The sequence below is a fragment of the Hakea prostrata genome, chromosome 1 (assembly GCF_041222555.1).
Source record: "Hakea prostrata isolate BN-2017 chromosome 1, UWA_Hpros_2, whole genome shotgun sequence".
Taxonomy (NCBI): Eukaryota; Viridiplantae; Streptophyta; class Magnoliopsida; order Proteales; family Proteaceae; genus Hakea; species Hakea prostrata.
Genome location: NC_142600.1, coordinates 71,635,381 through 71,660,815, shown reverse-complemented (window position 1 = coordinate 71,660,815; position 25,435 = coordinate 71,635,381). Strand labels below are relative to the sequence as shown.

General features: G+C 37.4%; 1 protein-coding gene across 1 annotated transcript; it reads right to left on the bottom strand.

Moving 5' to 3' along the window:
* Positions 1 to 1,154: 1,154 nt before the first annotated feature.
* LOC149029779 (protein SPA1-RELATED 2-like) lies at positions 1,155 to 23,160 on the bottom strand. Its single transcript, XM_089142123.1, has 9 exons — positions 22,910 to 23,160; positions 22,455 to 22,526; positions 20,801 to 22,326; positions 19,290 to 19,447; positions 17,260 to 18,106; positions 5,905 to 6,051; positions 3,813 to 4,133; positions 3,659 to 3,718; positions 1,155 to 2,497 (listed from the first exon to the last, which is right to left on the bottom strand). Exons 3-9 carry the CDS (start codon positions 22,313 to 22,315, stop codon positions 2,306 to 2,308), a joined length of 3,240 nt encoding a protein of 1,079 aa, XP_088998249.1. The 5' UTR covers positions 22,316 to 22,326; positions 22,455 to 22,526; positions 22,910 to 23,160; the 3' UTR covers positions 1,155 to 2,305.
* Between the last annotated feature and the right edge of the window lie 2,275 nt (positions 23,161 to 25,435).

The following is a 25,435-nucleotide window of genomic DNA, read 5'->3' as shown; positions in this document are numbered from 1 at the left end:
TATCTTACAAAATCAATATTCATATCTCAACTCATATTTTATTATTATTTAAAAAATTACAAAGAATAAATAAAATGAAATAAAGTTGTAAGAAAGTTTTAGAGAGATGAATAGATTCTAATAGGAAAAAATGGATATAGAAATTGAGAGATTCAAATTTAAGAAAAGATTTTAAATTATTATTTTTTATTATTATTATTATTTTTATTATTATTATTATTATTATTATTATTATTATTATTATTATTATTATTATTATTATTATTATTATTTATTTTTGAAATAGAAATAATTTAATAAAATTAGGATAATTTTTTTAAGGCAAATAATCTATCAAGAATATTATGATAATTTCTAATTAAAAAAAAAGGGAAACTCAAATTAGGGAATGAGATAAATCCATAAGATCTTATTTCTTAAGAATAAAAAATAATTGAATCTCAAATAAGGAATTTTGCTTCCTATAAATATAAAATTATATTAAAAAATAATTTTTTGGTAAAAAGAAAAGGGGGAGAGTTTTTATTTTTTTTTTTATTTTTAATTACATTTTAAGAATTTACCAAATTGTATCATATTTCATTATTTATTAAGAAAAAAACATATCATAAAGAATCTCAAGATTCTTATCTCAAACTATATTTGAATAATATGATATGATATAATAGAATTTGATTTTTTTTGGTAAAATATTAGAGATGGGATGGATTGATAAAAAATGATGGAGGAATTTAATCAAAAGTTTTTATTAGGGATTAAATCGTGTTGGATTTAAAATAACAATATTTATGAATTAATTTGTATAATATCTAATTTGAATAAAATTTTATTTATTAAGGATTGATATAATGAAATCAATAGGAGGAAATTCTCTTTCCTAATTTTAATTTATAAATTAAACAAAATAAAAAATTATAGGTACCCACAATTTGTAAAGAAAAATAAAAAAAGACAAAAAAAATTTGATGGAGAACATATGACATTTGAATTAAAATGAGGGATACAATAGTCAAAGAAAAGATTTGTGGCAAAAATGGAGTACATGCTTTTATATAATAGTATGATAGTATAATATCTTATATTCGTCTACCACATTCTTGAAAGACTTGAGATTTTCGATTAAAGTTTTTAATAAGGGTTTTTGTAATGCCGTTCTTGGTGATTGGTCGTAAGATCTCCTTATGTTCTTCTTTTACAGAGTAGAAAAACTCTTATTCATCGCCCGTAGTTATAGCATACCACATCAATGTGTGAACCATGTTAAATCTCTATATGCATTCATTTTTGTTTCTTTTTCGATTTACTATTACGTGGTGTTTGTTCTAACAATCTCTTTATTTTTCTTTTATTTGGATTAAAAAAAAAAAAACAAAGAATAATGTGGAGGTATGGTACACTTGATACAATCTTTTAACAATCCATCCCTTTCAGGGCTTTCTCCTCTTCCAAAAAGCCAAAAAGAAAATGAATAACCCGATTGTATTTTATACACAAATTACCCTGACAGGGGATTAATTCATTTTGCAGCAACTAATTACATCGCTATATTTAAATGAATTTTAGAATTTGTCAAAAATCTGTTCAATGTGAATTTCCTTGCTGGAAAGCATGGGCTGACAAACTGACTCAGATTGGCCATGTACCCATCAGACCATGTATATTCCAAGTATGCATCCACCATTGAACATGAGTCACAGGACAACAAAACAATGGAGGCTCTGTCAGTATTGTTTCCTATCTTTTACCACCATCTCTACCTGGCTTCCGAGCCTCCTGTCTCAGTTTGTATGCCACTGGTCGAGAAAATGCATTTCTAGCTTCTTCTTGCAGGTCTTTCTTGGCTTGGTAGAAGTTGTTTCTGGTATCAATGCCCAAGGAGAAGTAGCAGCAGTCCACTCTTCACGTTTGAAGATACAGTATTGGCCAGATAGTGCTAAATGTAGCCCTTCCAATTCTTCAAGCTCTGATAACACATAGACTTGTCCAACAAAACCTGAAGCCCCACACCAGTGACAGTGTAAGTGGTTGAACTATTCAATCCTGTCTGAGGCACCTTTTGGGAGCTCAGCTCCTTGCATTTTAGGGATAAGTGTAAGACACAAATCCCAGAGCAACTGAACCATATGCGAGTTCGATGGTTAGTTTCTCTTCTTCTTGTGTCTTCTTCATTTACAGTCACCAAGCCTCTCATCAGTCATCACCCACTCAATGACTAAAAACAAATCTTTGCAGATCACAAAGCTGTGCACCTTCAGATCAGAACTGTTCATCTTACCTTCACTTGAGATCTACTGTTCATCCATTCTCACACCATCTGCAATATTTTTATACTTCCACTGGAGTTGGCAGCAACCACCATGTTTGACTTTCTTCTCCAACACACACTGGAAACGAATTGTCCATTGTCATCACCAGTCTCTTTGCCAGTTATAGGATCAATGGAGCCAAACTTGTGAGAAGTGATAGGCATGGGCAAAGATCTATAATAAGCATAAACCTGAAAGACAAATAGAGAGAACTAGAGTCAGCTCCTCTAATATCTGTACCCCCCCCCCCCCAAAGCAAAAAATAAAGGGTGAACAAGGAAAAAAACAATTATTCTATATTCAGATCATCCAATCAAGAAATTCACTCATAACCAGGAAATTCACTCATAACCGGGGCCTATGGCAATGGGGGGTCTCAGCGCTTTGCATGGGCATTTCAATTGTAGACATGGTAAAGCAGAGAGGTAGGAATGAAACAAAAAAATAACTCTTTTCCTGCCATAGCAGAGTTGTTTCTTCATCATCAAATACACAAGAATATCCAATATCAGCCTGAATTTTAGGGTATTGATGATGTTATTTGTTGAAGTTTGGGTTGTTACTGTTCACATGAACAGTAACATGAATAGTTTAATAACATTATTCCTTGTTTCTTTTTTAGACATGCTACTCTTTCTAATGTAGGAATTTTGCTACACAAGTTTTGGTAGTTTCTAAAAAGCATAGTTTTTATTTTCTATTAGTTATTAATTCCAGAACTTTCCTTTTTCAGTACTTTCTATTTTGGACACATTTTAAGAGTAAGAAGACTACAAAATTCTGTCCATAAGTTGTACTCTTTATTTTCTTTTTTCAGAGGGCAAAATGGCTTGCTTCTCAAGTTGCTAACTAAACTATTGAAATCTATAAATAAGAGGCTGCGATCCTAAGAGTGCTACGTTAGAATCGCAGGCTTATGTGATTCCTATCAATTCTTCTTCTTTCTTGTTCTCTTTTCTTCTTCTTTTTTCTTCTTCTAAGCTCTTCTTGTTATTGCACTGTTTTGGTTGATCAAAGTTTATTTTCTAACATTATTCATAATACTAAATTGACCATCTTTGAAAAGTAAGATAACCGGAACAATCTAAACTACAACTATTTGATCTAGATACAAATATAAAGCATGGATTTGAATTATCAGTTCAAAAACGCAACCAGAATATGCTCGTGAGTGAAACTCCCGCTTTGGCAGGGTCCTGTGGAGGGTGGACTCAAGTCGGTCACAACCTTTACCTTTTCATCCTCAAATCTGAACCCCCATATTCATGATGACAGCTCAAGCAAAGCACAGTGACCTCTTCAAAAATAAATACAAAATACAGCACTTAATTTTGAGTTGAAGCTAAATATACCTCGTTCGATTCTGAACCACAAGCTATGTATCCATCAGAAGCTGTTAAGCCCACAAAATTCTGAGGAAGCAACAAGGAAAAAAGGGTCAATGGGTAAGCCAGTACCTTTATGGAACAATCAAATCGAAGTAGTATTTACAATAGGGACACTGACCTTCTCATTAGTATGACCACTAAAAGTCAAGGTACAAGCAGCAGTTGCAGAAACCCCAGTAGAATTTGTCTTTTTGAGATCCCAAAGCTTGAGGGTGTTGTCGGTGGATGCAGAAACAAAGGTTTCTGGATCTAAGAACTTCACATAGCTAACAGCCTTCCCATGCCCAACCAATGTACACCAAGGAATTCTTGTATTTCGAAGATCATAGCAGTAAATCTTGTAATCAGCAGAACCAAAAGCCAGCAAATTGGTGGAATGAGCAGAGAACTGTACGCAGCAGACATTGGCAGCAGTCCTGATTGTGTCGATGCAATTTCTCTGTAAATAGAGTTTGCACTCAGAATACCTCTTAAATTCATAAACATTGAATGCCCAAAGCAACAGTAAAGTTGAGCCATAACAGAGCCATCATGACTATATACAGGATTAGAGCCACTATCAATGGCAAATAGAACCTAGACAAATCCTTCACGACAAATATTACCCTCAAATGTTTGGCATATCAGGAGGTTAAGCCCGCAGGAATTCCTCAAGGGATACAGTAAACTGTGATAACAGATGGGCCTAAATTTTGATGTAGCTACAGGCAGGGTGATGGTCTTATCTCCTTGTCCAATCTGAACATGAGCGCTTCCCAATTAAAAGGCCAATATGTATATTTCCATATAAAAAAGTTATACATGTATCTAAAATTTTCACTTTCTGTTCCCTTCAGCCCAATAGCATATCCGGCATATCAAAAGTTACAGGACCACAATAGGTTTGTGAAATGGAAGAGGGAGGACATTAAAATCTGGAATGCATAACGCCGGTTCTGGATTTATGTGGCAATGTACTGCTCAGCTACAATAGGACGCACAATTAGCCACGACTAATAAAAATCAAGAAAGAGTTGGGACTAGAATGGAAGCAATCATGATGCTTCATTCCTTGCTATTCAAATGAAATTGATGGCTACCATAAAAGATAGTTTGTACTACTCTCCTCTAATGTTCTCTCTTCCCCTCATCTTCGACTACTCTCCTCTAATGTTCTCTCTTTCTCTCATCTTCAAGTTCTTCTTCCAAAATTCTGTCTCTCATTTCAACCTCACTCTCATTCCTAGTTTCCTGATTTTCCTAAAACTGGGTTCTGGAATTTGTTTTTCCCCTCTGCTGGGCAATACTAATAGAATTGAGGAAAGCTTGCCGTCTATTGATCTTGTTCTGGGAATTGGAATAAAGGAAGCTTATCTCCAGGCTACTCAAACCCCCAAGTGATTTGACCCAAAATGCTCCTTTCAAATGAGCACCTAACCGGAACCAGATCCGGTTTCATCCTTCCCGCCAGACCTGAGTTGAGAGAGTTTTCCTTAGTGCTTGACTTGTATTCCAAGTTCAGTTTTGTGTCGAATCAGTTGGGCCTGAATTAGAGATATGCCTGAAATTTCAGCCTCATCCAATGGTTGGAGGAGGAGTTCTCTCCATTGGAGCTTCCTGGTTTTCACCGTTTCAAATTGCCAGGTTTTAATTCAAGCTCCAAAAATACCCCTCTACCCTACCCCCACATTGAACTATTGAAGCCTCTACTTAAGAGGTGATTACTTACAACTCTGCTTTATCACAACTCTGCGACTCTCCTCTGCAACTTCATATTAATCACAATCCTGCCACCCCTGCTATAACTTATGTTTCTTTACAACTCTACCACTGGTAAATAGTAATTTAAACTTTCAAATATCCACTGTTTTGCCACTTATTCTTATGATTTGGGATTTCTAAGACTTGGGTGCGCCTGTAAGTGATCGGTATCCCGACCCAGATTCGCAACACAAAATCCACCAATATTCTTGAACATCTTTCATATCCAAATTATTAACTTTTCAAAATCTTCCTCTATATCAGATTTAACAGATCCGTGTGTTTCCATGAATAATAAAAAGACACTTGAAATTCTCAAAATTCTTCTCCCTGGAGCTAAGCTTTTCTAATCAACTTGCAGCTTCTTTTTGTAGAGTTTCCATGTTTTTTGTAGATCAGATACATCTTACTCAAAAAAAGAAGAGAAAGAAGAAGAAAAACAAAACAATGAAAGAGAAGGAAAAGCATGCCTCGTTCATGTTCCATATTTTTACAGAACAGTCATCACTTCCACTGGCTAATTTTGTGGGATCCAATTGAGAGAAATCAACAGACCATGCTCTCTTTTCGTGATCTGCAAATTGAGAAAAACCTTGACCAGTGCTAGCATCCCATAACTGCAATGAAAATAATGATACATAAAAGAAAATGAGTAACAATTTATCAGCAGTTGTTTCAAAAGAAGCAACACGGTTTATACATATAGCCAGTACCAATTTGAGAATCCATTACAAAAACAATTCACCAAGAGACAAGTTAAATTGTCAATGTTATATTTCTCATCATGAAAGAAGTATACTTGCCAAACTCTGCCAGTGTTTTGCTTCCGGTCCCAAGTCTAGGTAAAGGAGGAGGGTTGGCGCGTCAGGTCGGCAGCCGGCACCGGAAAAAATCTAGCCATACATTTTTTCATGGATTCGACCTTATATGGTAAAAGCTATGCTAGGGTGTTCCCCGACATAAGACGCGACACGCTACACTATGGCCAGGGTGTAGTGATAAGTGGGCAAGGGTTAGCTAGGGCATCCCCTGTAAGCGATGTGTCGCATAGGCACCCGGATGCGGTGATAAGTAGGCAAGGGTTCCCGCGCCGTGAACTAGTGCAGGTAAAGAAGCTAGTCCATAAACGTAAGATTAGATTGGCATCTTAGAACATAGGATCTTTAACTGGCAAGAGCTTAGAATTGATAGATGTTATGAGGAGAAGAAGGATTAATGTAGCTTGCATTCAAGAGACTAGATGGAAGGGTAAAAAACCAAAAAGTTGGATGACTTTAAACTTTGGTATACTGGGGATAAAACAAATAAAAATGGAGTGGATATAATAGTGGATAAATATTTAAAAAAGGATGAGGTGGATGTTAAAAGAGTGGGTGGTAGGATTATTGCTATCAAGCTTGTAATGGAGAAAGAGTTCGTAAATATAAAATGTGCATATGCACCTCAAGTAGGATTAGATTAAAGTCTAAAGCTAGAAATTTGGGAAAATATAGATGGTTTAATGCAAGGAATTTGTCAAGGAGAAAAGATTATCATAGGAGGTGATTTAAATGAAAATATTGGAAAAGATCAAAGAGGATATGAGAGTGTATATGGAGGATATGGTTTTGGAGAAAGGAATGAGGAGGGGATTTTAATTTTAGATTTAGCTACTGCTTTTGATCTATTTATTATAAATACTTACTTCAAAAAGAGAGATGAACATTTAATTACTTTCAAAAGTGGACAGCATAGAAGCCAAATAGATTTCTTCCTGACTAGAAGGACTAATAGATTGTTGTGCAAGGATTGCAAGGTGATACCGGGGGAAAGCTTAATTGCACAACATAGACTTGTGGTCTTGAATATGTGCTTAGTCCCAAGAACACATAAAAGGTCCAAGGTAAACTATCCCAGAATAAGATGGTGGAATTTGAAAGGAGAGTGCTTGAAATCCTTCGTTAATGAAATAGTCAAACAAGGAAAATGGGATTTTAAAGGGGATACCAATGCAATGTGGAATGAGATGGCTATGTGTATTAAGAAGGTGGCTAAAGATGTCCCAGGTGAATTAAAAGGAAAGCTCCATTCTTATAGAGAGACATGGTGGTGGAATAGTGAGGTTCAAGCTGCCATTAGAAATAAAAAAGCTAGTTTTAAGACATGGCAAAGAACTAAGGATGTTGAGGATCTTAAAAGGTATAGGTTGGATAGAAATGAAGCTAAGAAAATTGCAGGAAAAGCAAGGGAAAAGAAGTATAAAGAGTTATACAATAAGTTGGGCACGAAGGAAGGGGAAAAATCTATTTATAAGATAGCTAAGATGAGGGATAGGAAGAGTAGAGATCTTGACCATGTTAGATGTATTAAAAATGGAGATGGTAAAGTTTTAGTTTGTGAGGAGGACATTAAGAAAAGATGGGAAACCTATTTCTCTAGTTTACTAAATGAGCATTCTTCTAGCACTTATGATTCGAACGATTACACCTTTCACCAAGGCACCAATGTTCGAACTTACATACGTAGAATTTCGATGTCCGAAATAAAAGAAGCTTTAAGGAGGATGAAACTCAGCAAAACACAAGATCCTGATGAAATCCCAATTGAAGTATGGAAGAACTTAGGAACCCATGGACTAGTTTAGTTGACTAAGTTGTTTAATAAGATTATGAGCACAGGGAAAATGCAAGATGAATGGAGGAGAAGCGTTGTGGTTCCAATTTACAAAAATAAAGGAGATATTCAAAGTTGTAATAACTATAGGGGCTTTAAATTGATGAGTCATACGATGAAATTATGCAAAAGAATAATTGAAACCCGTTTGAGACACTTAACTACAGTTACGAAGAACCAATTTGGGTTTATGCCGGGAAGATCTACAACGGAGGCTATTTACCTAATTAGGAGACTTATGGAAAGGTATAGAGAATGTAGGAAAGACCTTCATATGGTATTTATTGACCTAGAAAAAGCTTATGATAGAGTCCCTAGAGCGTTAATTTGGCAAGTACTAGAGAAAAGAAGTGTTGCAAGTAAATATGTAGATATAGTTAAGGATATGTATGATGATTCGGTGACTAGTGTTAGAACAGTGGGGGGACAAAGTAATGAATTCCCGATAACAGTTGGGCTACATCAAGGGTCAACTTTAAGCCCATATCTATTTGCATTAGTAATTGATGAATTAACCAAAGACATTCAAGATGAGGTCCCCTGGTGTATGCTTTTTGCGGATGATATTGTGTTGCTTGATGAGACCCAAGTGGGGATTGATACCAAATTAGAATCATGGAGAGTAGCTTTGGAATCAAAAGGCTTTAAACTTAGTAGGATCAAAGACAGAATATCTAGTTTGTAACTTTAGTCATGATCGGGCAGACGATGAGGTGGTGATACTTGACGATAAAGAGATTCCTCAGAGTGATTGTTTTAAGTACTTAGGTTCAATCATAAGTAAAAGAGGTGATTTAGAGGATGAGGTTTCCCAAAGAATTAAAATAGGGTGGATGAAGTGGAGAGGTATGTCCGGGGTCTTATGTGATCGGCGTATTCCATTAAAGCTTAAAGGAGAATTTTATAGGACTATTGTTCGACCAGCTATAATGTATGGTGCAGAGTGTTGGGTTGTTAAAAAGAATCATATAGATAAACTCAATGTAGCAGAAATGAAGATACTAAAATGGATGAGTGGCAAAACTAGGATGGATAAGATAAGAAATGATCATATTAGAGTTGGTCTGGGAGTTGCTCCCATAAGTGATAAGCTTCGAGAAAGTCGTTTGAGGTGGCACGACCACGTTCAAGGGAGATCTATAAATGCTCTTGTACGGAGAAGTGATATAATCCATATTGAAGGAACTAGAAGAGCTAGGGATAGACCTAAGATAACCTTAGGAGAAGTGGTGAGAAAGGATATGTATAGCTTAGGTCTTGTATCTAGTATGGCCTCGAACAGAACTGATTGGAGGGCAAGAATCCATGTAGCCGACCCCATTTAGTTGGGACAAGGCTTATTGTTGTTGTTGTTGTAAAGAAATATAGTTGCCAGGTCTCAGAATTACCTTATCTAGTTCACCTGTCCACATTTTTTCCAATGTTCAAGGTACACGACTACTTTAAATATCAGGAACCAAGTAAATATAACATCTTTGATAAGTAAGAAGGGTTGTTTTTTCTCTTTTCTCTTTTTTGGTGTGGGGGGTTAGAGGTGGTGTTTAAGTTGATTCTAATAAATGGAATGGTTGAATCCTAAACCAAAAAGATCCACTTCTAGACCATTCCCCAAAAGCTTTTGAACTCTCTTTTATTTTGGTGAGGATTTTATTCATGTTCTCACTCATAAATAGGCACCCTAATACAGCAGACACAAAGGCACAGATCCATGGGTCATAACTGTCAAGTGCCTAAAAACCATTAACTTGTCACTAAATTAACCAAGCATCTGATTCATTCAAGACACTCAAATTTGACAGTTCGAAGTTCTATTTAATAATTGGAAACAAGAGTATCCCAAAGTGCACCAAAACACCAATCATCTTCTATTCTGCCTATCTTTCCCCCAACTAAAAAAAAAGGTACTAGGGAGAAATCAGGGGAACCTTCCTACACCAGATTATGTGAGACACTTCTTCCAAATAAGGTATTTGCTTTGATGGGAATCTGGTACTTTCCGATCCTCAGAATCTAGCTTATGGTTTAAAAGGTGGGCTTCCGATAAGATAACATAGTTTGGATTCCTCCTTTGTGGTGGAAGAGCATCCACCCAGGTACTTGGTAAGTGGGTAAGCCTGTCACCCAGGTTTGTACGAGAAATTGTTTCCAAAATAAGGTTTTTGGATGGAAACTGGTGCTTCTGCACCTTAGAATCTAGCCTGTTCATAAAATAGTGTGTTCCAACAAGATTATCTAGTTTAAATCATGGTTGTCAAAGCGGCCGCCTAAGCGGCAAAGTGGTTTTTCAACCGCTTTGTTTTGAACCGCTTAATTGATGCCCAATTTGCAAAGGAACTCGGAGGCCCAAAGTGACATAGAACCTATTTTTTGCTCCATGAGCGGGACCCCATGCCCGTTGGCAATAGAATGCGAAGCATAAGCCATACTCAACATCAAGAATCAATGAATCGGTAAATGCCTAAGCAAACGCTTTGACAACCATGGTTTGATGAGATAAACTTATGTTTGTGTTCTTTTTCTGAATAATTTTTCATAATTATGCTTCTTGAATGCTTTTTTTTTTGGATGAATGTGGTTATTGAATATTTGTTTAGCTTATTATTAAAAGTAATTGTATTGAAAAGTAGTTTAAAAGTAGTTATATTGAAAATTTTTGACCCAACTGTTTTGGTCGCCTTATTGCCGCCTAGGCACCGCTTTGTCGCTTACTTGCCTAGACATAACCCCAATCGCTTTGACAACTATGGTTTAAAATCTTCAATGCCACAAGTCCACAATCTCCACAATCTCCGACATGACATAAGGACCATTTCTCCATCTTTTGGAGCTCAAAATTCCAAATGGTCTTATCAGGTGCACTATATTTACCCTTTCAACAAAATTTGGCGTCCAGAATCCAAGAAGCAGAAGACGGGAGGACTCTCGCCCATGGTGGGAGATCTCGCGAGATATCTCGCTATCGTGAGATAGCGAGACGAGAGGGTATGCGAGAGATGTTAGATGGGAGATCTCGGTTCAAGATCTCGCTAATGGTCCATTTTTAACTACTTTAGGGGCTTTAAAAAGCCCCTGTCTCACTCGAAAGAGGCATATCTTGCCTCTCTCTCACTGCAAGGCCATTTTTTGCTGGAAAACTCAAATTTTGGCCGGAATTTGTTGGGGATTCAACATAGCAACATCATCAACTCATCTACAACAATAGATTCAAGCCTATTTCAAGTGATCTTCAAGAAATGTAAGATTTTCCCCCAAATTTGAATTTTTTCAAATAGGGTTCTACAATGGGTGTATGAGTATGGTATAAATATACGTTGATGATCAAGCTTTGACCTACACTTTCATGGAAAAATTTTAATTTTCTGTTATTAATTTTTTTTTTTTTTTTTATTTTCGTATTTAAAAAATATATTATCTAAAAAATTAAACTTATAATTATAAATAAATACTTATGATATGAATGTGATTATTACTTATGTTAAACTACATTTTGAGGGCTACAATCTCATGTATTAATATTTTGATTATCATGCTTGCTTTATTTTTTTTATTTAAATAATTAAATAAAAAATTATGAAAAATAATATTTTATTAAAAATTTCTCTTTTTTTTTTAAATGATGCTTATATTATGTAGTTTATTTTAAAAATACAAAAATGTTTGTTTGAGCATTGTATATATGTTACCTAGAACAAAGTGTGTGTTTTGTTGTTTTATAAATTGTTTTTACATAAAATAATTATAAAAAATAATATGTTATTAAAAATTTATCTGTTTTTTTTTAAATGATGTTCATATTATATAGTTTATTTTAAAAATACAAACATGTTTGTTTGAGCATTGTATATATGTTATCTTAGAACAAAGTGTGTGCTTAGTTGTTTTATAAATTGTTTTTACATGTTTTTATGTATCTAAAAATTATTCTAATGATTATTTGGGAACATTCATGTATGCATTTCAGACTTTCAATACTGTACATTTGAATCTTAAATGGCAACTAGTGGGAGTGGCGGCACTAGTAGTGGGACTCAGGACATTGCTTGGCAACATCGGGATCCTCTGACTGCTGACAAGAAGAAATCCCGATAAAAGTATTGCTTCAAGATTTTGAATTCTGGTGGTTCAACCAGATTCAAGCAACATTTGGCTGGTGGCTACAAGATGTTTCCAAGTGTCTCAAGGTTCCTTATGAAGTGCAAAAAGCAATTGCAGCAACTTTAAAGGGAGGGAAACAAAAAAAGGACGAGATGGCACAAAAGCAAAGGGAATTTGAGGATACAGTGCTATCTAGACATTTTCTTGATGTTGATGAGGAGTCAAGCGACAATGAAGAGAGGAGGGTTATGGGTGTTTAGTCATGGGCCGAGTGGAGACAGATGAAGGCAGCAATGGAAGCTAGCAGACAGTCCTTACATGTTGAGAATGTGAGGCAATATAAACAGACAAGGGGAGCAGGTGGTTCAGGGTCAAGGGCATCTATGCCACCTAGACATAGTTTTCAGGGAACTGAGAGGACCGAAAGGAGGAGGAAGGCTAGACATTATGATTTCACATTTGACCAAGACCCTTCCCTCTTCATGCAACAAGACATCTATCAAAGAAGCATTCCATATATGTTTGCTGGAGGTAGAGAAGGCAATAGGGAGGAGGAAGCTAGGTTGGCAATCAACAAATTCATGCTCTACAACAACATTGCAGCCAATGTAGCCAAAACACCATACTATCAAGGGATGATCCATGCAGTTGCTAGGGCAGGTGTAGGGGTTAAAGGCCCAACAGCTTGGGAAGTAATGAATAAATATTTACCAAAGGTAAAGCAAGAGGTGGATGAATACCTTGGTTCATTAAAGGAAAAATGGAGTACATATGGTGTTATTGTGATGGCTAATGGATGGACTGGTCCTACTAGACAGTTCATCATTAATTTCATGGTGAGCTGCAATGGAAAGACATCCTTCCTTAAGTCAGTGGATGCCTCAAAGATGCTGACTACCTTTATAAGATTCTTAGGGAGGTGGTCCTCGAGGTAGGGCCAATGAATGTTATCCAAATTGTCACAAATAATGGTGCTAACTTCAAAAAAGACATACTTCCTTAAGTCAGTGGATGCCTCAGATAAAATCAAAGATGCTGACTACCTTTACAAGATTCTTAGGGAGGTGGTCCTCCAGGTAGGGCCAAAGAATGTTATCCAAATTGTCACAAATAATGGTGCTAACTTCAAAAAGCTGATGAAATGTTAATGAGGAAGAAGAGCAGCAGGATCCACCTCTTTTGGACACCATGTGCAGCACATTCAATTGATTTTATGTTGAAGGACTTGAGGAAAAGAAAGTCAATCAATGTTGTGGTTGAGAGGGCTAGAAGGGTAAGTAATTTTATTTATAACCATGGTTATGTGCTGAAGATGATGAGGAACCACTGTAAGGGTGATCTAGTCAAACCTGGATTGACTAAATTCGCCACCAACTATGTAGCTCTGAAAAGCTTCCAGAAGAAAGTGGTGGGTCTACGGCACATGTTTGCAAGTGAGGAGTGGTTTGGTTAGCGTGGATCTAGCCATCCTGATGCAGTACTAGCCCAACAAACCATTGCTGATGATTCCTTTTGGAGGCAGCTAAATAGGACACTAGGCATTATAGAGCCTATTGTGTTTGTTTTAAGATGGTGGATTCGGAGAAGAAGCCCACAATGCCCCGCATATATGCTGCCCTCGAGCAAATGAAAGAGTTGGTTAAAGCTGTTGCCCCTAGCTCCTTCAAATCCTACGAGAGGATCATCGATAATAGATGGGGGATGCACTTGATGCATCCTTCACACTTGGCTGGTGAGTCACTTTTAAGTTTTAAGTCTTTAAGTTTTTGTTGTATACTTTAATTTACATTCTTAATTTGTTATAAGTTTTAAGTTTATTAAGTTATAACTTATAACTTATAATTTATAAACAAGTAAACAACCAAATCACTAAATCACAAACCAAATTTTTTATTTCCACAATGCAAGCTTACTACCTCAGCCCAAAGTACCATTACAAGAATGATCTGGGGCTTGATGTAAAGTTGATGAATGCGGTGCAAGACGTGGTGGAGAAGCTTGTGTCAAATCCCGTCATATAAGGGACAATTAATGGAGAGATGAGAACTTATTCGATTGTTTCTTCAACTTCTTGCATTAGTGCATTAAGCATATACATAATACAATAATTGAAGAATTGGTGTACAGATTGAGAGAGTTCAGGGATGCCTCTGGGAGTTTTGGAAAGCCTTCTGTAGTTGCAACTAGGCAAAAAAATGATCCTGATAAATAGTCCATTACTATAAGTCATTAAGTCTATAACTCTATAAATGATAACTGGTAAGTTATATAAATATAAAGACTTACTTGCCTAATGCATTATTATTTTTGGTTATGCAGCTAACTGGTGTGTGCTATATGGAACTAGTGCACCAAATCTCAGGGACATAGCAATTAAAGTACTCTCACAGACTTGCTTATCCTCTGGTTGCGAGAGGAACTGGAGCACCTTCTCGCTCATCCATAGTAAGGTACAGAGCAGATTGGGGAGTAAGAGGCTCGAGGACTTAGTGTATGTGCATTACAACATGAGATTGAGAGTAGGGCAAATACAAGATGAAATAGATGACGACAATCGTGAACCGATTGAATTGACTGATACATTCCACGAGCCCCCCGCAGAAGATGAGGAAGATGATGTCACATATCAGTGGGTTAGGGATCGAAGTGGCTAGTGCTGGATGGGCCAGGAGGGCAGCCGGATCCTACCATTGCTGCTGCTATGGGCCCAGATGCTGTGGCTGAGCATGTGTCTTCTGATGAAGGTCAGGCTGCTGTAGCAGCATCAGAAGGACCAATTGTACCATTTGTGGAGCCACCTGGTCGACTTGAAACAACTTAGGTGACAACTAGTAGTGGGGATTCAAATGATGCCGATGATACCAGAGGGCCAAGTGGCCCAAGTCAGCCATCGAGTTCAACTCATGGAGGCAGTTAGGCTGGTAATGTTTCTAGTGGAAGTCAACGTCAACAAAGGGAGTCACCTCCACCAAGTCCGAGTCATTCGACACATGCGAGCCACAGTTCCCCTATCTCTAGGACTTATGCTAGGAGTAGGAAGAGCAGATCAAACCAGGGGCAAGGGCAAACGAATGATGATGCGAGCATGCATGATCTTGAATTCAACATGGGAAGCATGAGCCTAGATCATGGTCATAGTGATTCACAACAGCAGAGTTTGGACAGTTGGCAGTCATCGGGGTACCAATACGGGGATCACAGCACCGGGTCAAATTACAATGGGTATTCTTCTTATGGAGATCATGCTATTCCTCAAGACCCTGCACCTGGAGAGTACACATATGGGAGCAGGTGGGGACCGCCCGGCGGACCGCACCAGACCGAGATCCGACCCTCGGCGGTCCGGCGGGTGCCTTTTTGGGCGCCTCGGTGCCCTCTCGTGGGTTTGGCCCGGTTGGCTCTTGGTTTTGCCTTTGTCCTGCCCGTGGCCTGGTTTGGGCCCCTTGTTGTTTTGTCTCCCTTTGTGCCGTCTGGGTTGGTGCGTTTTCTTTTAACCTTATCGTGGTTGGTGCGGTTTTCTGTTTCCTTGGCTATTGTCTGTGTTCTCTCTCTTTGTCTCGTACTTCTTGGTTTTCTTCTTTCGTTGTGTTCCCGTTGGTTTTTTGTCTTCGTTGTTCTAGACGGGGTGTTGGTTTTCTTTGTGTTGTGTGTGCTGGTGTTGCGTGCTTTGGCTGTCTACTTTGGTTTGAGGTTCCGCGTTTGGCGGTTTGGGGAGTTGGCGAGTACGGTCGGATTGCGGTTGGCGGTTCCCTCTCGCTCTCGCCCGTCTCGTCTCGGTTTTGCCGGTTCTCGCGGTCTCGGCGGTCTCGCGGTCTCCCCCTGTGGGAGTGAAGGTGGGTTGTTAACTGAGTGGTTTAGAAACCCCTACCCACATACTCAACAGCAATATGAACAACAACAAGAAGAATGGCACTTTCACCCACCCACGATTAACGATTATCCCAGAGTGTTATTCCTCCAGTATTCTAACATGGAGACATATCAGTTCCATATAAACCGATATGTGAAATACTACAATGATGGGTTGACTTGGGAGTCATATGTGGCCACCGTTCAGAATCGATTGATGCAAAATGCTGAGTGATACTCTTAGTCTTAGTCTTGTAAGTTGTAAGTTGTAATCTTATAATCTTGTTACTCTTGTCTCTTGTATTCTTGTGATCTTGTCAGTCTTGTGACTTGTGATTGTGAACTTATGGATTATGATTTATGACTTACTAAAAGTCTAAAAGTCTAAAACTTCTTAATTCTTATGGTTGTAAAATTTTAAAGACATTTAACAATTTATTACTTTGATAGTTTGAACTTTGATCACTTCTTGACTTGAATATTTGATGTGTAATGTTATTGTATTTGATACTTGATAGTTGATAACTTGAATTACTTGATATCTTTACATTACACGTTGTCTAACCTTGCATTTCACTGAATTTCAGTTTTACACATAGGGTCGACTTAGGAGACATAGTTAGGGTTATTTTCTCACAAATCTAAGGCCACCAATGTGTTTAAGAGGCCTTAAATAAGATAAATACCAAGTTTCAGCCCAACCGGGGCCCTAAAACCCACCGAGATTGCGCCCATTTTTTGGTAGATCTCGACCGAGATGGCGAGATCTCGGCGCGAGATCTCGGTCGAGATCTCGCCTCTTCTTAGTGGCAAGATCTCACTCGAGAGCAAGATCTCCCACCATGCTCCCGCCAAGACAAACTTAATGAATGAAAGTGTGGCCATTGAAAGCATCCTTACTCTTTTTATTCACTATTTATTTTTAACGTCCATAAAGCAGTTCCAACTTAAGATGTTAACTTGGTTCAGAACATATAATCATATAGAATGCCCATCTTCAAAACCACAGCCAACCTATATGCAGAGATAGAGATGCAGATGAAGTAACAGTTAATAGCATGAGTCACCATTAACTCAATTCATTTTTAACAAGGAAAAATGTCTCCAAGATGGAACCATAAAAACATGTCATGCAACTTGGGTTCATAACAGACATATCAACGGATATTTTAATTCTGGGGATGATATGCTTTTGTCCAAATAACTTTTAGTGCAAAAGAAATACACACCTGAACCACACCTTCATAATCAGTTGACGCCAAATAATTTTTAATGCAGCTGTTCCAACAAACACAGCTGAGCTTAGAATTGCTTAACATTTCAATCACTGGATAATGAATATCAACAGCATCATTGAGCAGTGCAGAGAACTCAAAAATCTTTATTTTCTTCGATACCCCAGCAGCAGCAAAGTATTCCTCATCCCGATCAAAACTCAATGAGCAAATCACATTTGCAGAGTTGAGCAAATCTCCATATCTTAATGTCCCACGAACTTCAAACTTGCTATATCGAGCATATTTGCATAAACCATCAAAAAACTCTCCAAGGCGATCATTAGTTTGGATAAGGCTTTGCTCTTCACTTTTATGCTGGCTAGAGAAACATCTATCACGGCTCCTCAATAAATCCTTATCTGAGCGTGTTGTAGCATCAATATCGGGAATCTGGACTTGAGACCTCATAGAGAAATAAGCATTTTCAAGCTGGCTAATATTCTTCATCAACCTCTCTTCATTCTGTTTAGACGCACGGTATAGCTCAGAAAGAGAGTCTAAGCGTAAAGGGTCTCCAAGGAACAACGATTCTCTGGCAATAGGTGACCCCTTGAATGTTTGAGAAAGAACACCTGCTGTCCTTGATAAGTGCCTTTTCTCAACCTCATACAAATCTGCTTCTAAGTATCTAATGTCTTCAGCTAACTTAGATGCCTGTTTCTGCTTTTGTTCATTTAGAGATATGAGAAAATGAAGTAACAGCTCTGATTCAGCATCATCTTCCTCAACAGATGAAGCCAAATGGCCTCCACATGACAAGTCTCGAGATTCACTTATCAAATCATATTGCAAGATTTCCCTGTTAGGCACAACAATAATTATAATTCACCAGGCCTAAAAAAATGCACGCAAAGAAATTAGTGTAGCTGTCCAATCTATAAGACATTCTGGACAACTACTCTAACATACATTGACTACTTTGCTACATCTAGTTAGTGATGAAAAAATAAGAAACAATTGAAACGCTTAACGGTAACTGGATGAAAAAGCTGCCAGGTCTGACAGTGCACATAATAATATGGAACCATAACATAAACAAGGGTGCAGATGGTTAGATTGAGGAATATAAAAATGAGTGCAGATCTACCTGCAACTATTAGATTTCAAGGGTAAAAGGTGGATACTCTTATGAAAATAGATGGCTATATCTCAGCTTAAGCACGGTATCTCCAAAAAGCTAGCACTGAGCTAGTCACCTCAACCATTTGATGGGTGGACCCCTCGATGGCGTGGGTTTATATGGGATGGTGGTTAGGTGCCATTACAGCAGTTAAAGAGAGGATCTCATCCCCATCAGATAAAAATTGTAGCAAATAATTGGTAGCATCCTACAAAAATCAATTAAAATAAGAAACATTTATGCTTACCAAAGAAAGATCCATTTGCACTCTTGGGGTTTTAGGACTTAGGTGGTTTGGTAAACGGGGAATCAGTGGATCTTGACCCACCTTTGGATGACTGAGAAGCAGAGTTATTTAGAAAGCACAAATTTATATAACTATGTCCAAGACCGTGGGATGACAAGCATCTTACCTTTCCATTTATAGTCTCTAAGAAGTAGCGAGTATAAGATAGCAAATATAAAAGGAACGGACATCATTAAATGGAAGGCTTTCGTGCATGCTTTTCTTCCTTGGATGCAGGTACTCACAGGTAAATGAGAGGTTAATATTTTAAAACACAACAACATTGGACACCAAAATTTGGCCGTTGTTGATGTCAAACCCGAGAAAACTTAGATCTCCCCCCCCCCCCCCAAATTTCATAAAGGACGTGCATGGTCAGATGTTCATGGTACTCTTTATATTCATCGATATCCTTGTACTGTTGGAACAGTTTTTTACTGGTAAGTTACAGTTATACATCTTGCAGCAATATTCTACAACTGCATGCATACCTAACATGTCATGCTTTGCAAAAATAAATGAAATCAAAGATGCATATATTTTTTGAAATTCAATAAGTATGTCGGATATGAAGACCTCGTTGTTGGCCTTGAACAAGATTCAGGATGAAGAAACAAAAGACAGAAACCAGCCTCCTTGAGATTCTCCGACAGAAAACTTGAAGGAAGAACCCGACTACGTAGATCTGACATTGCAGTGGCATGAACTTCCCACGATTCAAAGCAGCTAAGTAACTGATAAATACTGCCCAAATTAGTCACAAAGATGAAAGATTTCAACACAAATCCTAAGAAAAGCAAAAATAAATAAACAATGAAATAATTAATTATTCATTTATTGGTTCCCGGGCTCAGTGGCTAGGAAAAGCACCAGAAGGATTTTTTGCTGGCTACTGTACAAGATACTGTCTGTTTCCAGATAGGTTTTCCAGGACGGCTGATTTCTACATTCATAAGGAACTCGAAGATAATTCACAAGTCCATACACACAAAGTTGGACACTCAATTGAACACAACTGTGCATATCATAAAATGAGATACTAGACAGATGTCATGTGATGCCATGATATGTTCCAATGTTGTCACAGTGTCAACTGTCTAGTTTCTGTCATTTATTTCTTTTAATTGCTTCTTTCACTAGCTTTAGAGCACTATTATAATTTACGTAGAACTATGGAGACAAATATTTATTACTGTTAATTTTACTTAACGTTTACTAGTTTTCCATTCTTTTTTTTTTTTTTTTGGTACAAAGGCGCTTTTTATATATAGGGATAGGGATATTACATATGCCGCCGGTAGGAGTTTTCCATTCTTTATAACATTGTATTCTTAAGACTAATAGGAAACACATAAGATTAGTTTTCCATAATCTATGTCCCAAAGTTCCCAAAAAAGAGTGTCCATTTCCTTTCTAGTATGTACTTGTTCAAACAAATTACCATGTCTCATTTTCTGGATTCTGGAGGTTGTCAAGCCTAACGTTCTGTCTCCGTGTTGATAAATGACACTCACATACCTTCCCATAGATCATACTCAAAAAACAGATTCATGCCATACTACATGGTCATGACTGCTCCTGAATTGTACCCTAGAAGATAGGGATTATGGATACTACTCTTCATTTCACGTCACAAAGTCTCTAGAGGAATTCACTGCCAACAATACAAACATGAAAGAACCTTTCATTTCCTGAAGTGTGTAGTAGTAGGCTCATGGCTCAAACACAACTTGAAGCAAATATAAGAGAGATTCACTTTCAGCTTCACACATGGTGATGTTCCATACATGTAAGATTCAATGAACACTCATACAACCACATATTATCATTCATAAGGGTGTAATGTGCAATGTAAATGGCATCACATGACTTCAGGTCTACTATATCATTCCTTATATCCATTTTCTTAAAACCAACATAACACTCTGGGTTTAACTCCTAGATTTCACACCATGTCTCAGCTACACGTGATATAAAAGACAATGTGGTAACTGAGTAATATCAAAGAGAAGAGTCCGAAGACAATAAGAAGACAAATTTTACTAAAACTTAATGCATAGAAGGAGCCAATGAGATTGCATTAATACCTCAAACAGAAGAACCCCAAGACTGTAGATATTTGATGACAAGGTGCACCTCCTTTCATTCAGTTCCTCTGGACTAGCGTACCACTTCTCTTCCAACTGAACATGTTCACAGCCCATCGGCTGTTGAGTGGCAACATATGTAACCGGGGCTTCACACTTGTTGAGAGTACAGGATTCTGCATTTTTGTAATGATCACTAGAACCATACCCAGAGTGCTGTACATCCTTATTCTTGATATTCTCCTCTTTTACTGTTACAGACTTGAAGCCAGATCTAGCCAGAAATTGAGGCTGTTGTCTACCAGACATCATCTGCTCACTTAATTTTTTATGTTTTGTGAATAAGCTGGTCTGAGCATGCATACCCTGCTGAAAGGGCCTCTTCCTACTAAAATGATGGTCCAAGCAGGGAATACTTTGATCCATAGCACACTCTAATCTTTGGGCCAGCAAACCAATGTATCTAACCCGATCTGATTCTAACAGAACGAAAGAAGATGGACATATATCTGGCAATGCAACTCCTTGAGAATGTGACAGGTCCACCAGCTCCACAATCTGCCTAAACATATGCATGGCTTGAACTTTATTTATTGGAGGGCTTCGAAGCTTAAGCCACTCCCTTAAACTGATTCCACCATGAATCACACTGGCATTGGGGCCAACCCTAGCTGCAATCTGCAAAGGAGGATATTCAATTTTTGCACTTGCATCAATAGATGTATCAGAAGTGGGACCAGTGATGCATGTAGCCTTGCCATTGTTCTTGCCTGTGACAGCAACATCCGTGCCATCTTGAGATCCTGAATGTCCACATAGAACTCCCTTCCCTTTCAATGTACTCTTCAGAAAAAATTGAGAAAAGCCAGAAGACGACAGAACCCTAGTTCGGACACCTCCATGTAATCCATTGCTTGAGGTAGTCTCTTTGTTAGTCTTCACAAATTGTTTGGAGATCTCAGCATGATCCTGATTAGTTTGCTTATAGGGTAAAGGCTTTTGAACCCAAATTTCAGGGGAAAACATGCTCCTCACCTCATCCTTGCTGCTTGGGATTGATGGATCCTTGTCTCTAGAAGCCATGTCACCATGCAAATTCTCACTTCTAAAGTCACCTCCCAGCTGATATAAAAGCTGCCACTGCCGATCCCTCCCCAGCATTCCTTCTCTACTGTTTGAGCTGCTCACTTTAGCTAGGTCTGGACTCTTGTAACTTTTCACCGTTAACTCTTCAACATTGACCCCAGCATCATTTGTAAAACAATGGCTAGAAGAAGCAGGTTCAGACAGAGTCACAGAATTTCCACATAAGGTATCTCTATACATTTGCGGCGAGGTCCCAGACCATTTACTACCAGGAGGTATGAACACGGTCGAAGATTCCAACATATTGCTGCTGTCTTTTTTCAAGGATTGGTTGGAATCTTTCCTTCTGAGACGCTCAACCTCTGAGGCATCATCATTTGCGATCACCTCTTCACCATTTCCCTCCATGCATGCAAACAGACCATTCATTCAAATGAATACTGCAATAATTGTTGGAGAAAGAAAACAATGACTACTGCCTTTTAGATGAAGGAGTCAATTTGGAGTATAATTAAGATAAAAAAAATTAAAAATTAAAAATAACTAAATTGCACAGCTAGGGGCATACATGCAAAATTTGCTCACGATCATCGCAGTCTCAACTCAGATAGACACCCATCAACCGATAAGAACAACAACACTAAGCGACAAAAAAGAAGAAGAAGCAAATAAGTGATACAAACATGGCACATCATGATATCAATCCAAACATCCAGTTTTTAGCAAAATAATTAGAAGCTGGAGAACTAACTAAAAGAAACTTGTAATCTACAAAAGAAGATCAACACCAGGAAAACAACAAACCCCAAAATGCAGGAGCAAAATAATACAAATGAAAAAAATGCAACCAAATTTCATGAAATTCAAAACGAGAATGATACCGCAATCAAGAAAATCTACCCGCGTTTAATCTCCTTCATACAGGCATTAGATCAATCAAGAAACGCCAAAGTTATCCACAGAAACCCTAAAGCTTAAAGAAGAAGAATCAATCAAAACCCAAATGAAAGGGCAAATACTTACCAACTGAAGAACATCTCTTGCTTTCCTCCCACTTTTGTGTTCCATCAGGCTGAAAATTGCAGCAAAAGATAAATAACGGAAGCAAAAGCAGCCCAAGTATGTATGAATTCGAAAGAGAAAAATAGAAGAAAAAAAGCGTCTTATAGATAATCAGATTTTTGTTGTGATAAATGTAAAAGTGAACTGTGAAGAAAACCTAGGAAGTTTATATTTACTAATTAAATTTACAGAATACAGATAACATGTATTAATTAACTCATTGGAAATAAACAGTACTTGTTTGTTCATGACCTCATGCTTTCTGTTCTCTTTCCATCCACATCCACTGGAATTTTGAAACAAGAAACGCGGAAACGGATCCACCAGAACTTTTTTTGGTTTTTTAAGCCATAAAATAAAGATTTCGATGAAAGAGAATAAGAGATCAATCAAAATTTATATTTGTTTTTTTTAAGGGTAAAATTTTAAAATAAAGATTTCAAAAAGAGCGTTTTCTGCGAATGCTGTGCAACACTGTAACAACCATGCAGTGACGCACCACAGAAACTGCAGAGACGAGAATCGCCTCCCCGTATATCGATAATCGAGCCGCTTAGGGCGGCTATTGACCCATAATCAAATATTTTTACCAACAAAGAAAAATCTGTAATCAAATTCAAAAGGAAAAACTAGTTCTGAAAAAAAAATTATCTATTGGGGAAGGGGTTGGGGCGGTAAGATGCCACCATGGCAAATTCTTTATTGAGGATGTTGTGATGCAATCTTGGGGATTTGGGGGTAAGCTGTTGTTGGCATGTGCCATTAACCATCATGGAACCATAGGGGACTCTGGTATGGAATACGAATCGAAACATTCTCTTATTTTTGAGGTTTTCAATGGCTATCATGACCTCAATCACCGTTTCATGGCGAAATGATTTGGTCCGACGTACGATAAGAAAGATGTGATTCCATGGTTAGAAGATGTGATTCCATGGCTAGAAGATAAGACTGATTTGGAGCAAATCTTCCGACGATAAGAAAGATGTGATTCCATGGCTAGATGTGATTCCATGGCTCGAAGGGTTAAGAAAACTTCAAATTGGAGAGCTTGACGCGAGGTTCAAGGGCATGATGTTTTGATCTTAAACAACTCTTTTGATTTCGAATGGCATGATGTTTCGATCTTAAACAACTGTTTTGATTTCGAATACTAACAACCGTATTTCTCTGGTTCAAAGATTTGAATTTGAATTTGAATTTTTATTTTTCATGTTTTGTTTAAATAAAAAAAAAAAGAGAAATAATAAGGGCAAATTTGTCATATAAATGATAATTTGTCCTTAAATTGACTTTTTCTTTAGTACATGGGAGGCAGATGCAAAGTTTCAATTTTTTTAGACTAAAAATGATATAGACCAAACCTCAGGGGGTCCAGATGAAAATTACCCCAAATATTTTTACCAACAAAGAAAAATCTGTAATCAAATTCAGAAATTCTGTTTCTTTTTGGGTAAGATCCATGATCAAATTCTTTATTGAGGTTTTCGATGTCTTTTTGGGGGTAAGATGCATGATCAAACTCATTATTGAGGTTTTCAATGGCTATAGAAATGTTTTAATTATTTGCTTAGCAAATGACTAGGCCTATCTATGAGTGGTGAACTAAAATTGATCACTGCGTATGCTTTTGGTGCAAGGATAACAGTCTTTTATATGGAGACAGTAAAGAAAAAAAGAAAATTTTATTTCAAAAGTTAATTTTGTTTGGCTCATTACAATGAGAATTTGTGTGTTGATGTTGCACACCTTTTATGTTTTAATGCCTAAAAAAACCTCACCTAAGGGTGTCAATTACGTACCGAAAGCGTTTAACCATACCTAACCGCGCTGTCTAAAACCGCACCGAACCGTACCATTCAAAATTCGGTACGGTACGTACCGAAACTGAATTTCTTCAGTACGGTTCTGATTTTAGATACTCATACCGTCAGTACGTACCGAATTTGATACCGTACCAAATTAAGATATATAAATTGTAAATTTACAGTTAAAACACTTTACCTTTACCTTTACCTTATCCCTAGTTCCTTATTTTAGTTTTTCGTTTCATCATTCATTCCTCTTCTTAGATTTACTTGTTTTGTCTCTATTAATTAGATTTACTTACTTTATCTCTATTAATTTCAAATTCTATCGATTGGTTGATCACAATTTCATTTGGATCTTAATGAAATAATAATAAAAGTGGCATAAGTTCATTCGTACTAAAATTGTACCGCACTAGATACCGTGTTTAAACCGTTTTTTCGTACCGATTTAATACCGAAACCGTACCGAACCGCTTTTGTAAATACCGAAACCATACCGTACCGTTTAAATTCGGTATGGTACATTTTTGGTTTCCGGTATTCAAAGTTGGTACTGTACCGAATTACCGAAACCATACCGATTGACACCCTTACTTGAACCCCTATAACCTTCCACGAGGCTTGTCTTAACTTGTGGTTGCAAACACCATCGGAAGCGCTATATGAAATAGTAGGA

Excerpts from the sequence above, each read along its gene's own strand:
- LOC149029779 (XM_089142123.1), bottom strand. The coding sequence starts at position 22,315 with ATGAATGGTCTGTTTGCATGCATGGAGGGAAATGGTGAAGAGGTGATC. Across the intron at positions 19,448-20,800 it reads TTGGGGTTCTTCTGTTTGAG|TTACTTAGCTGCTTTGAATC; the intron begins GTATTAATGCAA and ends AGTATTTATCAG. Across the intron at positions 3,719-3,812 it reads GTGGTCATACTAATGAGAAG|AATTTTGTGGGCTTAACAGC; the intron begins GTCAGTGTCCCT and ends TTGCTTCCTCAG.